This window comes from Perissodus microlepis, chromosome 18 (assembly GCF_051167445.1).
Source record: "Perissodus microlepis isolate ML-2025 ecotype Zambia chromosome 18, ASM5116744v1, whole genome shotgun sequence".
In the NCBI taxonomy this organism is placed as follows: domain Eukaryota; kingdom Metazoa; phylum Chordata; class Actinopteri; order Cichliformes; family Cichlidae; genus Perissodus; species Perissodus microlepis.
The window spans coordinates 14754101-14767887 of NC_140478.1; the positions used below are offsets into that span (position 1 = coordinate 14754101).

At 42.8% G+C, this 13787-nt stretch overlaps 1 protein-coding gene across 2 annotated transcripts in view; it reads right to left on the bottom strand.

Moving 5' to 3' along the window:
- The window catches only part of kcnab1b (potassium voltage-gated channel subfamily A regulatory beta subunit 1b), a 35913-nt gene extending 22529 nt beyond the window's left edge, over positions 1-13384 (bottom strand). The window contains exons 1-3 of one of the 2 annotated variants that reach the window (XM_084911470.1): positions 12890-13384; positions 11597-12120; positions 1347-1390 (exon numbers count right to left, since the gene is read on the bottom strand). In XM_084911470.1, coding sequence (XP_084767596.1) covers positions 1347-1390; positions 11597-11811 — 259 coding nt within the window. In that variant the 5' untranslated portion in view covers positions 11812-12120; positions 12890-13384. The remainder of the gene's footprint in view (positions 1-1346; positions 1391-11596; positions 12121-12889) is intronic. The other variant, XM_084911471.1, reaches the window with a different exon arrangement.
- Between the last annotated feature and the right edge of the window lie 403 nt (positions 13385-13787).

Consider the following 13787-nt stretch of genomic DNA (forward strand, 5'->3'; position numbering starts at 1 on the left):
TTTAGCACGGTAATGCATTACATTGTTGCATAAAAATGTGATTAGCCCAGTCTGACCGTCTGTATCCAACACATTAAGGAAAAACATTTTGTTGCCAAGAGTTTGAGGAGAGGGTTATTATCACCCGTGTCTTTACAGTATAGTGAAGGTGTCACCAGCTATTGGTCAATGTAGCTTTGCACAAACACTGGAAAGAACATCTAAAAGGGGACTGTGCCCAGACCTGAAATGCTCTGTATACTTTAAATATTCTCCTTGTTTCCTGTTGTACTCACAGAGCCTATATAAAAGATGGATGTACTCTGGTACAGGACAGTGACGTCAATACTTAGACCTACAGTTAATCTAACAGCCAACAGCAGCCAAAACCCCTAGTTGCTGAAAAAGTGTGTCCAATTGTATAGAAGTCTATGAGAAAATGGCATTACCTCCCAACTGATCTATGACATCAGCCATAACTTTCCTAGCGAGTTTACATCTCAGTTGTATGTCTTTGAATACAACACAAGCTGGCTAAGCTCAGCTCTTATATGAAGCCAGTGGTTGTGCTAAACTAAGATAACAGGCTCCTTAGATTCAGTGTCTAACCCTCCAGAGAGTGAATAAGTATATTTCCAAAACTTCCACTGATCCTAATAAAAAAGCTAAAATGACGTGTTTTCATCCTCACAGTGAAATTATATTATTTTGGTTCCTTTCCTCTGCAGAAAACTGGTGCAGCGAGGAATCAATGTTTTGCTCAAGGGCACTGCTGTGTAGCTCAGGCTTGCCGATATAAAGAAGGGAAACGAATTCCCTTTAGCTGATGAATGTTCATTCTCTTCACTACTCCTCCCTCCTTCTCGCTGTGGTGTGGCTTAATCTACAAGTAAAAAATCACTATGATTAGCTTAATCATTTACAGTTTGTGTGCTGGGCCTGGGCAGCACCGCTCCTTCGCTTTGTCCCCCTTTCAAGGAACTTGTCCCACACACAATAAGCATTAACGCACGAACACAGTCCTATCAAGATGAGTCAAAATGAGAGTATTTACCTTGTGGTGTGCGTTGGATATATGTGATAATTGAGCGACTTGTTTGCTGAAACCAGTGCTATTGATTAAATATTAACAGGAAAAATGCTCTGCAAACAGCTTTCTGTTGTCTCTCGTGACTTTCCGTACATATAAAAGATGCATGAGGTTTAGAAACGGGTGAAACTATATGAATGAATTAAATAAAAAGAAAGAAAAAAATACCTGTCCCCTTCAGCTTAGCTCTTATGTTCTCTCTCTACACGCCGAGGCACGCTTACACTTTGATTCATATGATTTTTATTATTTACTAATGCTAATTAGTTGTACTCACCGAGCCCCAGACAGGAGACACGCAGCCCAGATTTCCCCAGGTTCCTATGAAGAAATAACACGATTAAGAAAACTATTTATTTAGACTTAAAATGTCATCAGTCGAATGTGCCCCTGTAGTTCATGAACCAAATATTTCTGCATAAACAAGGACAGAATCAGTGTGGCTTCCAAATCATGGCGAGAGGCTGAAATGAAATAACATGCAGCAATTAGGGCACTTAGAGTATAGAGCAGGAATTTGAGAATGCAGGGTTTGATAACAGCAGTGTGTGGTGTGTTATGCTGGATCAAGAGGAGATTCACCTAAACTGATAATCACCTTTATCTCAGGTGATCATGAATCATAATTGAGAGATTACAGTTGGAGGACAGTTGATTTATTTACTCAATACAGAGCTTCAGTTCTCTGAAGGAACAGGGAGGCCCTCGAGGACCGTGAAATATATTTCACTGATAAATAAAAAAAATATTGTTTTCACTGTGACGCTTTTTGACAAGTGTTGCCCTTTGCATCTCCCCTCTAATTTGAAACGCAGTGTCTTCTTTTGCAAGATTTCAGGGGGCACCTTAGTCCTCTAAGACCTCCGGCCTTTTACTTTTATTTTATTTTCTAGAAGTGGAGGCGTCTTTGTTCGCTTTAAAACAGGGAAGCTGACATATCTGCATTCCCTAATGCGGCCTAATGTGACCCTTCTTTTGTCTTAAGTAATCTAGCACCTATGAACCTTGTACAGTTGTATGTGATCCAGTAATACGCTCAACAGCCACTTCCTTAAGTTCACCTTCTTATCTGATCATTATTGATATTATCTTATCAGCCAGTCACGGCGGCTCATTTAGGCATAGTCAATACAACCTGCTGAAGTTCAAACTGAGCAGAAATCTGATTTAAGACACTTGTTCGTGACTTAGTTCTGATCTGTTGAGATTTTCGCACACAACCATCTCTAGAGTTTACAGAGAATGGTCTGAAAGAGAGAAAATACCCAATAAGCAGAAGTTCTCCAGCTGAAAATGCATTAATGATCAGGTCTTAGGACAATGGCCAAACTCATTTGAACTGATATGTATGCAAGGGTAGGTACTCAAAAGACCATCTCTGAATGCATGACACATTGAACAGATGGGCTACAGCAGCAGAGGTTCTTAGCTGACTCACTTCTGTCAGCTATGAACAGGAAACGGAGGTGAGAGTTCTCATGGGCTCATCAAAACTAGAAAACAGAAGATTAGAAAAACAGTGCCCGGTCTGATGAGTCTCAATTTCCGATGTGACATTCAGATGGTATTTGCTGTAAACAACATGAAAGCATGGATCCATCCTGCTTTCTATCAGCTGTTCAGGCTGCTGGAGTGTACCACCTGGTGTGTTGGGGACATTTTCTTGGCACACTTTGGACCCCTTAGTATAAACAGCCTCCCTGAGCATTGTTGCTAACTATATCCATCTCTTTATGACCACAGTGTACCCATCTTTTGATGGTTGCTTCCAGCAGCATAGCACACCACATTATCTCAGACTGCTTTTTTAAAACTTGACAAGGAGTTTACTGTGCTCAGATGGCCTTAATCCAATAAGGCACCTTTAAGTTTTAGTAGAACTGGGGATTCACGTCATGGATGTCCAGCTGACAAATCTGCAGAAACTGTGTGTCGCTATCATGTCAACATGGACCAAAATGTCCGAGGATTGTTTCCAGCACCTTGTTCCATCTATACCACAAAGAATTAAGACAATTCTGAAGGCAAAAGCCGGTTCAACACAAAACTACCAAGGTGTATCTAATAAAGTTTCTCCTCGATAACAGTTCTATTACATCCAGCTGATTTCTAGCACTGTAATAAGGCACTTTCAACTCTCATTATCAGCATGGAAGATAAACTAAGACATCAGGCTTCTTACCACACTTCACTCGGAGTCTCAATTCAGCACTTCACATTTAGTTTTATAATCTGCACCATTTCAAGTCCAACTGTGAGGGGAACTCATGTGGTGCGAGCATTTAATTGCTTAACGCAGACGACGACTGCAAGAGCAGAATGTTCTCCGCCCCAGACGCCACAGGTGTCTCTGCACACTGTGATGGATGTACACTGCTGGTGAAAGAAAACTGTGACAAGGGGATTGAAAACCCTACAAAGGGAAATTACATGAAGGTCGTGAAATTGAGTCGTTGTCTTTTGACAGAATTATCAAGGGCACATACACAAAACCACTTTATTCTGAGATGGGGGAAAAAGTGAAAATAGGAACAGAAAGTACCTCCAATTATGGTCTGGGGATTGTGCCTTCTGTTCTTGTTTTGCAGGCATTTACTCATTACAACAAATGAGGCTGTAAAAAATGCCAGCAGTCGTTTTCTTGTGCCTGACAACTAATGGCCTGTGCCTGTCTAGATGAAGGCGGGCTAATTCGAGCCTGCGCTGTCTAACTGCGCCCTTAGCCAATTCAATTAGGTGTCCAGCATGGCGAAGCATCAGTCATCGAGTCAGTAGTTCGACCCGGCTGCCAAGATCAAAGGGTAAAACATATAAATGAAAGTGTTTACATGTATACAAGACGATATGTGAATTCAGTGACGTATTGAGTAATTTATGTGCCATAACTGCTTGACAGGAGACAACCAGGAGACAGATCTCACTGCTGTCACAAATCGTGGGATGCATTCTTATTTCTCATATGGTGGAGGAGTTTGCATATTGTATCCTCCATCTCTCTGATGTATTATGGAGTGGGATCTATGATCCATGAAAGTGTGGGGGAAGGGCTGGACTAGCTTAGAAGTGTGTTACTAACTTACTCTGTGTGTGTTTGGTCGGCTTGGGGAAAGGGGGGGGGGGGGCAATCGAGGACAAACCTCACTTGATGTTAAGGAATGTGCATTGGCACATTTATTGCCATTAATTCTGGCTAAAGTGTCAACCTAATGCTTGGACCTGCTTCAAATTGTGGCTACATCTGCCTTGGATCTTCGTTTATAATGTTTTCATGTTTGCAGTGAATCATTCGTGCATACTCTCCCCACTATAAACAAGCTGGCAGGCACATTCCATTCCCAAATAAAGCTGGCTGTCCTTGAACAAAACGCTAACTTCATATCTGGAGTTCCTCCAGCAGCTCAATGTGAAACGTTTGCATGCTACTTTGAATTCACACAGTCCGCCTTAATCAGAAAGTAAAAACCCCACAAACAAACAAAAGAAAATGATGTTCAGCAGCTGGAGAAGCTGCCTTGCTACTGCTTTCTAGTTAGCAGTGTTGTGGTCAAGACGTCAGGAAGCAGCAGCAGCAGCGCGCTGGAAAACACGGTTTATTAACCACACAACCTGCTACAGAGCAGAAATAGAACTGTCCATGCCTCAGATGTAGATGCCAGCACCTTCCAAAGAGCCTAATGACTCAGGAGATTTACAGCATGGCCTTTGCAAACTAAAAATAGACAATATACAGCTTTGTATTTTACATATAATCTAGTAGATGGTAACATAAACATGCAAAAGAGAGAGCAGCTTGTCTGAACACAAGTTGCACATAAACAAATTTGCGAGGCAGCGAGAGTGGCCCCTCATGCTTGATTGGTCCCCAAAAGAAGCCTTGAAGTAAAATGACAAATGAGTCATATGATGACGCCCCCTCAACACAAACCTGTCACCACTTATGAGCATCCGGTGAGCTCCTACTGTATGTAGCCCTTTCTATTCTTAGTAGATCTCTAGCCAAAGAAAAAATATATCAACATCTGTGTGATATATTATGCTTTTTATTGAGCTGAAGCATTTTGAGGAATGGCCTACTGTAGAAGGGTGAAACACTCATTTGGTTCTCAAGTCACATACATTTTTTCTTAACAACATTGGATTGTTCAAATCAATAACTGTCAACAAACACTGTCAAGGTTTTGGGTAAATGGATAAACTTCCTCACTGGCAGGGGATTAATGCAGAATAAGCAAGCCCACGCGAGCCAACCTTGATGGGGGTTGATGGGGATTAGACAACACCCATTTCCATGGCTTCCACTGCTTTCTGTGCCATCTGTAAAATTCTGCACAGGGGAAAAAGTCGGGTCATATGCTGGATATATCAAAACCCCACTCTGTGTGAACGGGACAACAAGGGAAATAAAATCATGCACTTTTTGCTTGGGGCGAAAAGTGAATAGATTAAGTGTGGAGGGAAAAAAATGCAGCAGAGTTGCATGGAAGAAAAAAAAAAAACACTGATGAAGGTGATGAATGGAGATGATAAGGAGACGGGGAGCTACGAGGAGACAAAAAGAGACACGAGCAACAGACTTGAGCTTGCAGTTGCAAGTCCAAGCCCCGAGTCTAAGCAGATCAAACGCCCTCTACAGATAACGCATTCTATATGACACAGAATGGGAAATGGGAAATGACAGCCAGCTCCCTACAGGGGCTTGTGTGGTGTGTGTGCTCGTGTGTGAGTTTGCGATTGTGTGCGTAATAAAGAGGCCAGAGTCTGGACACGACTTCCTGCTTCGTTTTTTCCACAGGGCCGACAGTGTCGACATTGCGTTGGTTCTTTCCGTTTTCCGTGCCTTGCAATCAGACTCACACAAACATGATTTTAGAAGCCTGCATTGTTACATTTGATTGTTATTCGTTAATTTAAACGCCTCTCAAGTGACTGATGGGTAGAGGATCTCACACAAAGTAGCTATTTTAGGAAGGGGCACATGACTGAAGCTGTTGACCCTGTATTGAAAAACATGTGGGCAGATCTGAAGTGGTTGATTCAGTATGGTGTGGATTTTAGAGAGTTAGGCAACATGGGAATTATATCTGCATGATAACTAGAAAAACCTGGCTGGCTGTGGTTTCAATACAGCACATGCTGCATGCAAGCTTTCTTTCCTTTGCTTAAATTTGAACATAGACGTGTAAATATTTTGATCTCAAAGCATTTTGTGAGATTAATAGGTGGGGTTTTTTTGGGCGAGAGTGAAGATGTACTCGGCTCTGCCAGCGAGCATTGCTGCAGTGTGCACGTGCTGCATTTAGACACATGCAGCACTGCTTTCTTTCTGTTTTTGCTTCCCCTTTGTGATTACAGAGGCTATTAAGGAGAAAAGGATAATATTGTTTTCATTGCAAGGCAACACTTTAATAAAATCACTGTGCTTACAGAAAGCCATCTCGGCTGTGACCTTTAATTAAAATGCAGCGAGTCCCTGCAAACTCCCTAGCTTTTTAAACTGAGAGATTGTGTGGTACTTATCCTCGGGGGCTTGTTTGGTCTTTGGGCAGAGTGGAGCTCCATGCTACAGGGCTCCTGTTGTGCAACACCCTGGCTCACATTATTAAATCTACACATCATTGCAAAACGGTTGAGACAAGCACTGGAGTAAGTGGTGTTGCAACATGAAGTGTTTGTTTTCGCTGAAGGTCGATGAAGACTTTTGATTTGTGGCGAAAAACAACAAGTTGGAGAGTGAAAACAAACTGCCAAGTGCAAAAGCAGCACGATCGGCTGCGTGAGTGCAGACGTGTGTGAAGGCATGCAAGGCGCAAACGCACCTGCGCACGTCACACACAGATCATCAAGGTTCACGGTCGTATGCACACAGGAGGAGGTAACAAAGCAAGCAAGGGTATTTTGTGGATCCGTAATGACAGAAAACTGCACTTTATGCTCCAACAACTTGTGGTAAAAATGCAGGAAATTTTGCATAGAGATATTATTTGTGAATACATTGTTGTTGTTAAGTTTTGTAAAAATTTCAGTCATTTTGTTGTGGATATGTGTTTTCTTTCAAGTGTTGATGTGGTTAGGAACAAGGTAAAGATTTAGCTCGCAATGGGCTCCAGCAGTGAGTGTCAAAACTCGAGAAAGAAAGAATCCTGTGCATATCTGGCTACTTTTTCCACTGCAGTTTTCAAATATATCAATCAGAGAATAACGATCATTATCTCTGTATAGGAAATAACAATCATAGCATCACTATAAGGGCTCAGAAATGTTAGCAAATTTCTAGATGGATGTGAAGGAATGTGCAAAGAAGTGGAAAAATTTGAGGGAAAAATATATTTGTCTTTGACAAAAACTGATCATAAGAAAGAGCAGGAGGGAAAAAAGTTTATTAGGCTCTGTTGGCTAGCACAGCATGCAACACATCAGGGCATGACCACAGGGTAATTAACCTTTAAAGCCTGAACTGTGAATTAAATTGTGAAAAAATTCTGTTTTGTTTTTTTAAATGAGTGTTTGTTGAACCTTCTGACAAATTAAAAAAGAAAGAAATTAAGTATTGATATGCCAATATGAGTTTTAATTTTTGATATTTGCTATATCCCATATACCTGCACAAATGCTGGCAACAACGTCAGGCACTTATGTCGATTACGTAGATTCTACAGAGCCTCACACAGAAGTCTAAATCAGGCATACATGCAGTCTTCAGCCCCAGATTCACACACGTGACCTCAATAGCTCTCATGATAGTGGGGTGAGTCTATGTATTGGCCCCCATGCTGTTAATGACAAATGCCTTTTTTCACACTTTGGGTCATGTGGTGACTCACGTGATTAATAGGAGGACCACCTCCAAAGGGATGGTTCTACTAGGGGCAATAACCTTGCGCTCTACTTCAGTTGTTTTAGAACTGAAGAAGCCTCTTGGATGAGTCCAGTTCCCTCCTTCCAAGCACTCGAGATCTTGTACTCACATTAATATACTGCTTTTCTAGTTTTACCGACCATTCAAACCTCTTTACTACAAATTACATATTAACAGTGCATTCACAGCACTTTATTCTATAAACTTAAAACACTCAATTTACCTATTATCTGTGGCCAGTTGAGAACTGCCAGTTAACCTAACCTGCATGTCTATGGACTGTGGGAGTGAGCCGGAGCACTTGGAAGAACCACATGCAGTTATAGGTTTCTGCAGGTTTCTTGCTTAATCTGGAATGTCCTTGACTGAGCAGATTGAAATATGGCAACAAGACAGCCCCTGCTGGCTCTGTGACTACAAAATAAAATATGAGCCATCACAGATTTTTAAGCTTCACCCTGATACGACCTGAACAAACGACGTCCATACTCCTTAGATGTTAATGATTAAGGTGCCCCTGGAGAAATGGTACTTTTTAACAAACCTAATTTAACCCTATTTGTTTTTTCTGTAAGGTCTGATCGCCTGTCGGCTTATTGAATCGAGGGCCTCAAAAGGCTCGAGGCACACTAGACGGAAAGAATCAGAATCACTCAGAGTTTGCTGCACTCGGACAAATGGGAAGAAACTCTCTTACAGTTTCCTTCCAAATTTTTCATTCCCTCATGTGAGAGTGCAACAAAACAAAACAAGAGTACCTTAAAATGACCAGTATGAACCACATTTTCTGGCTATTCTGTGTGCACAAGAAAAAAAACCTTCTTTTGTACGGCTGCCTCGTGCATTACTCACGCAGTCAACGCGCAGATGTATGCACAGCACAGGAGGCCTCTCTCTCTGCTGCCCGCTGATAAGCTTGCATCCAAAGAAACCAACAGAAGGTTTTTTTTTTGCATGCCCATCTGCAGCGCAGCTCCGAACCAACCAAGCGGAACCTTCCCCAAACCTCCTGAACTGTCAAAAGGCCTCGCTGCCTAATGACCGTTATGTACTACAATCCCAGCAACCAGGGGCTCCCTACCAGCGACCAGATATAATGTGCACAACTTGTGAAGCTGACAACGACGTCACATTTTGTTACAGCCCCAAATTTTGGGCCAGTTTTATACGCTTTTTGTGGCTTTGCGTATTATTTTAAGAGGAGGAAGAGATTAGGCAGCACTGAAAGGTTGCAACCAGGGACCCTACAATTAGAACTCCACTATATTTGGATTACCATAACAACTAAAATGCTGGGGGTGGTGGTATTATTAGTTTATGCCTGCTTGCTCTATGCACTACTTCTCCTGCTTTCACTTGCTATACGCCTTCAGATGTTCCCAGTGTGGAGCCTCAATGGCATCAAATGCCCATACACTCAAGGATATATAATGCAATGCGTGAACGCATACACCCACAATCGCACAAAGTCTCAGTGTGATTTGTTATCACACAGAGAAAAACTTCAAAGAATTTGTTGTACACAGATTTAGTACTTGGACTTGGCTTCACTTCAAGAGAAAGAGATTCCCTGTCAGATGGCGTCCGAAGCAATACGAGTTTCTAACTGAACAGCTTTGGGTCGAATGTTTGGAAGGAGAAAGGCAGCCTGAAAGATGGAGGAGCAGAAAATATCAGACAAACAGGGAGCAAAGAGGGGACGTGACTGATAAGAGTTTTCATCCAATATTTGTTTCTCTGTGGTGAAAACAGGGGATTTGCTGAGGGCTTGGAGCAAGCTTTACTATGAAAGCACTCCAGCTGTTTTCACAAAAAGCTTCAGTAATAATCAGATTTTGAGAACTTTGAAAAGTGCGGCACAATTTCAAAATCAATTTACCCGCATAATAGGGGGGGATTAAATAAATAAATAAAAATGATGCAAACGGGGAACCCAGTTCTCACAATGAAGACTTGTTTAGCACCGAGAGCAGATTGAAAATGGCCATTACGATGTTGTTATGGAAACGAGATGAGATTGTATGACAAGCAGACACTTATCACAGTTAGCTGCTCAGCAGCCAATCTGCCCAGATTCTGCTAATTGCCTTTTTTTGTCTGAACTGACCTGCGTGCCCTAATTTGCTTTTTCATTCAGCCTCCTAATTCTTCTTCATTCTACGTCTTTTTGTTTTTCCTTTCTTTTCTTTCACCATCCTCTCCGTCTCTCTTGATCTCGACACTGCGAATGGTGATGTCACCCTCTCCAGCGAGTTAACGGTGTGAGGTGAAAGCTGCGATTTTGCTCCCGTGGTCTGGGTTAAGAGCCCACTCGCTGAGATAAGAGCGCATTGTTTACTTGGCCCAGCCTTGTTACAACTCCCACACAGACGCACATGGAGAGCTCTACCGCCCGTCACTGCTCAGCTACTGTCACACTTTCCAGAATGTACTGTAAGGTTGCGGCCACTTATTGAGAGCTCCGCGTGGCATTGACAAAGTATTAAAGCCAGACTTTAATTACAAAAACTGGATGTGATTTCGATGCACTGAATAGTCTGTTTATCTGACTATACTGAGTGCACTTTACCATAATGCCAGACACCTATTTTAGAATATTTTCATGCACATTAGTTTGGCTTTTGCTTCTCCCACTACTATCAATACTGCTTCTTTTTCTTCTTTTTATACTAGAGGCCTCATACTCCAATTTATCATGACGTATCCTGTTGCGTTTCTTTTTTTAGAGCATAAATTCTTGTGCACAAGTGCCTGCAACTTCATAACAGTTCTACTATTAGGATTTCTCTGCGCCGAGATCACCGGTGTGATGATTCGCATGCTGGTTATGTTCTTACGAATCATCTAATTTTCATTATATTAGTATGGTGATGTCTTTGTGTCAGCAGGGTTTTCTGTGCATAGTTTTTGGTCGTCTCATTATATGATAAGTATTAATTCCTCAGAATGTGTCCCCTATATGGGCACCAGTAATGAACGTTAGCATTTGAGCTGTGCCAGAAAGAGGTCAAATCTGGTCAGCGTTTAAAATCAACGTTATAAAAATATGCTTTTAATATAACGTTCAAGTCTGACTAAAGGTCCTAATCTTAAAGCGTTTTTATCAGTCACTGCTACATTAAACCGTCTTCTCTCTTCCTCTCTCACTCTTTTCAAATTACACTTGCAGCCACTTAAATTCACATGTTCACGTCTGGAGCTCAAAGCAAAGCCAACAGCATAAACTGTCCCAGATCGTAGATTGCTGCGCTAATAACTGTGGATTAAGGTGCCAATAAATTTAAGGATGCCAATAAATTTGCATACTTGGAAAAAAAACACGTCTGTACTTTTCTGTCTTTCTTTCTTGACACACACACACACACACACACACACACACACACACACACACACACACACACACACACACACACACAACATCCCACTCATCACCTGTCACCGCTCACATATCTTCATTTTTTCCCTTCTTCTCTTTTTTCCACCTTATTATCTTGTGTTTTCTTTCAAATTCGTTTCTTTTTCCTCACAGTGAAAATTATGAGAGCTTTTCACACCACACACTGGGAAACTGGGAAAAGAGGGGAGAGGAGTAAACTAACTATAAGCAGAGCTCCTCTTTCTTCCTCACTCTCTTCTCTCCACACAGCCTTCATCTCCTCAAGTTTACGTACCGGTACTTCATGCCGGTGAGCTTTGCCGTCGACTCCTTGAGGCTGTGGTGGTAGCGGTGGGTGAAGGACCCCAGGCTGCGAGCTATTAGGGCCACTGTGCGGAACCGGGCACGTGCCTGGCTGGCTGTGTTGGGGCTCGTTGCGTTCTGCTTGCTGTGCTCGCCATTTCGAGGGGCCTTGAGCCCGTGATCTGTACATGCAAAGGACACCTGCATGGCTCGAGGCAAAGGCCGCTAGAGCTGCTCTGTTTTAGTCTTTAAAGTGCTTAAGAGTCTTTTTTTATTTCTAGTCTGCAGAACTAAGCTTATGTGAAGTTGAAAATCAAAGGTCCGTGCCAATTCCGGCCGCTGATTCTCATATGGAGATGGCAGTAGGAAGTGATGCACGGCTTTATTCCATCTCTTTTGAGAGAATTTTCTCAAAGTTATGCTACGTGAAGCTCAGGCATATCAGCGGCGGTCCCGGTCAGTCTGTGTGTGTGTGTGTGTGTGAGGCGCTGAGATCCTGAGCTGGTCTGGCTCCACCTGAAAAGATGGGAGAGGATGGAGATGGAGGGAGAAGGATGAAGAACAAGGACATGAGTTGCTTGTAGAGCTGTCTGTTTAAGATGAGCACTTGACTAAAGGAGAAAAAAAATATACTGCTAAAACCAGAAAAAAGACTGATCTGACAAAAAAAACCTGTGAGACCTTGTAATTTCTTCTTGTGCTGCTTTCTTCAGTTTAACGCCTCCTCCTCACATGTCTGAGCTGCTTTGTCATGGCGAGGCAAAGAATGAGCACAAGTTTTTTTCTTACATTTCTGTCACATTTATCTCTTTCTCTCTGCGCTGTTCCCTCATCTCTCTGTCTATATCTTCCATTCCACCTCAACTTTTGGCTCTTCTTTTCTGGTTACTCAGCCTTTAACCCTTCATTTTTTTAATTCTTTAATTTATGTTGTTGTTGGTGTGCTCAAGGTTTTGTCAGGCGACCAGGACTTGTGGGTGTCTCTGGAGTCCACCTTGCTCTCCAACCACAGCTAAGCCTTCTAGTCAAACACCTGGTGTGAGGAGAGTAACACTGCACCACCACATCGGGTGCTCAGCAACACACACACACACACACACACACACACACACGCACACACACGCATGCTCACAGACAGTGTCTCACTCCTGTCACACATCTTAAAAATAAGGTCATGCTTTCACAGAAACGCAAATGCTCGCGAATAAATGCTGCACATGCACAAGCATTTCTGGCATTTGCTTCCACACGTGAACCAAATCTTCATTTACACAAGTGCTCTTACACGCAGCGAGTTGCCGGCGCTCTGTGAGAAACAAGGACAGAGCCGGATGAGAGTCTTGATTGATGCTCCTTCTCCTGTAACTTTGAGAGCGATCAAGCGCTGTTACGTGCTGAGCGGGGGTCCCAGAAAGATCTGCATCCCAGCTGAAGCGGCATTTCCCACAGATGTCCTCAGACCCGGCAAACAGCCTTGTCCCGTCTCCAAAGTCCTCGAGCAAGTAGCAGAGCTTTTATGGTCCCCGGCTTTGCAGCAAGTGGACTCTGTGTGATAAAGGGACCCTGGAACAGCAATGGACGAGCAGAGAGGAGGAGGAGGAGGAGGAGAAAGGAGGATGCATGGTTTCTCACTTCAGGGAGAAGAGGACAGATGCAGTGAGGAGGCGAGCAGCAGCGCGTGATTAGAGTAGAGAGAGTGAGCCAGTAACTGAATGAGGAAGAGAGACTGTGTGTATAGGCTCCTGGCTCTCACTGACTGGCTCAGAACTGCAGTGTTTTTCACTATGGCGCCACACAATCGGAGAGAGAGAGGGAGAGAGAGAGAGAGAGGTAGATTCTGAATGGGAATCAAGAAGACTGAGTTGCTGCGACTTTAATTAGTTGAAGAAAATCCACTTTAGGGTGAATGATAGATACAACAGGCATGCTTTGCTTAACTGTGCATGTCTAGTAAAACATTTCACTTGCTTCCCTCGCTGTCTTATGTTTGCCGTTGCAGTGCATGCCCCGCTTGCATACATACGCACTCACTTCCACTCTACGACCTACAAGCATATCACAAATTTCGAGCTATGCTTGAGAGTCTTGTAAGAGTCAAATGAAGCATACACCATGTGTTCAAGCGGTGCAGCATCTTACTTTCTTCCCTTGCTGAGCACTAATGTAACAATGCAGGACTTCAC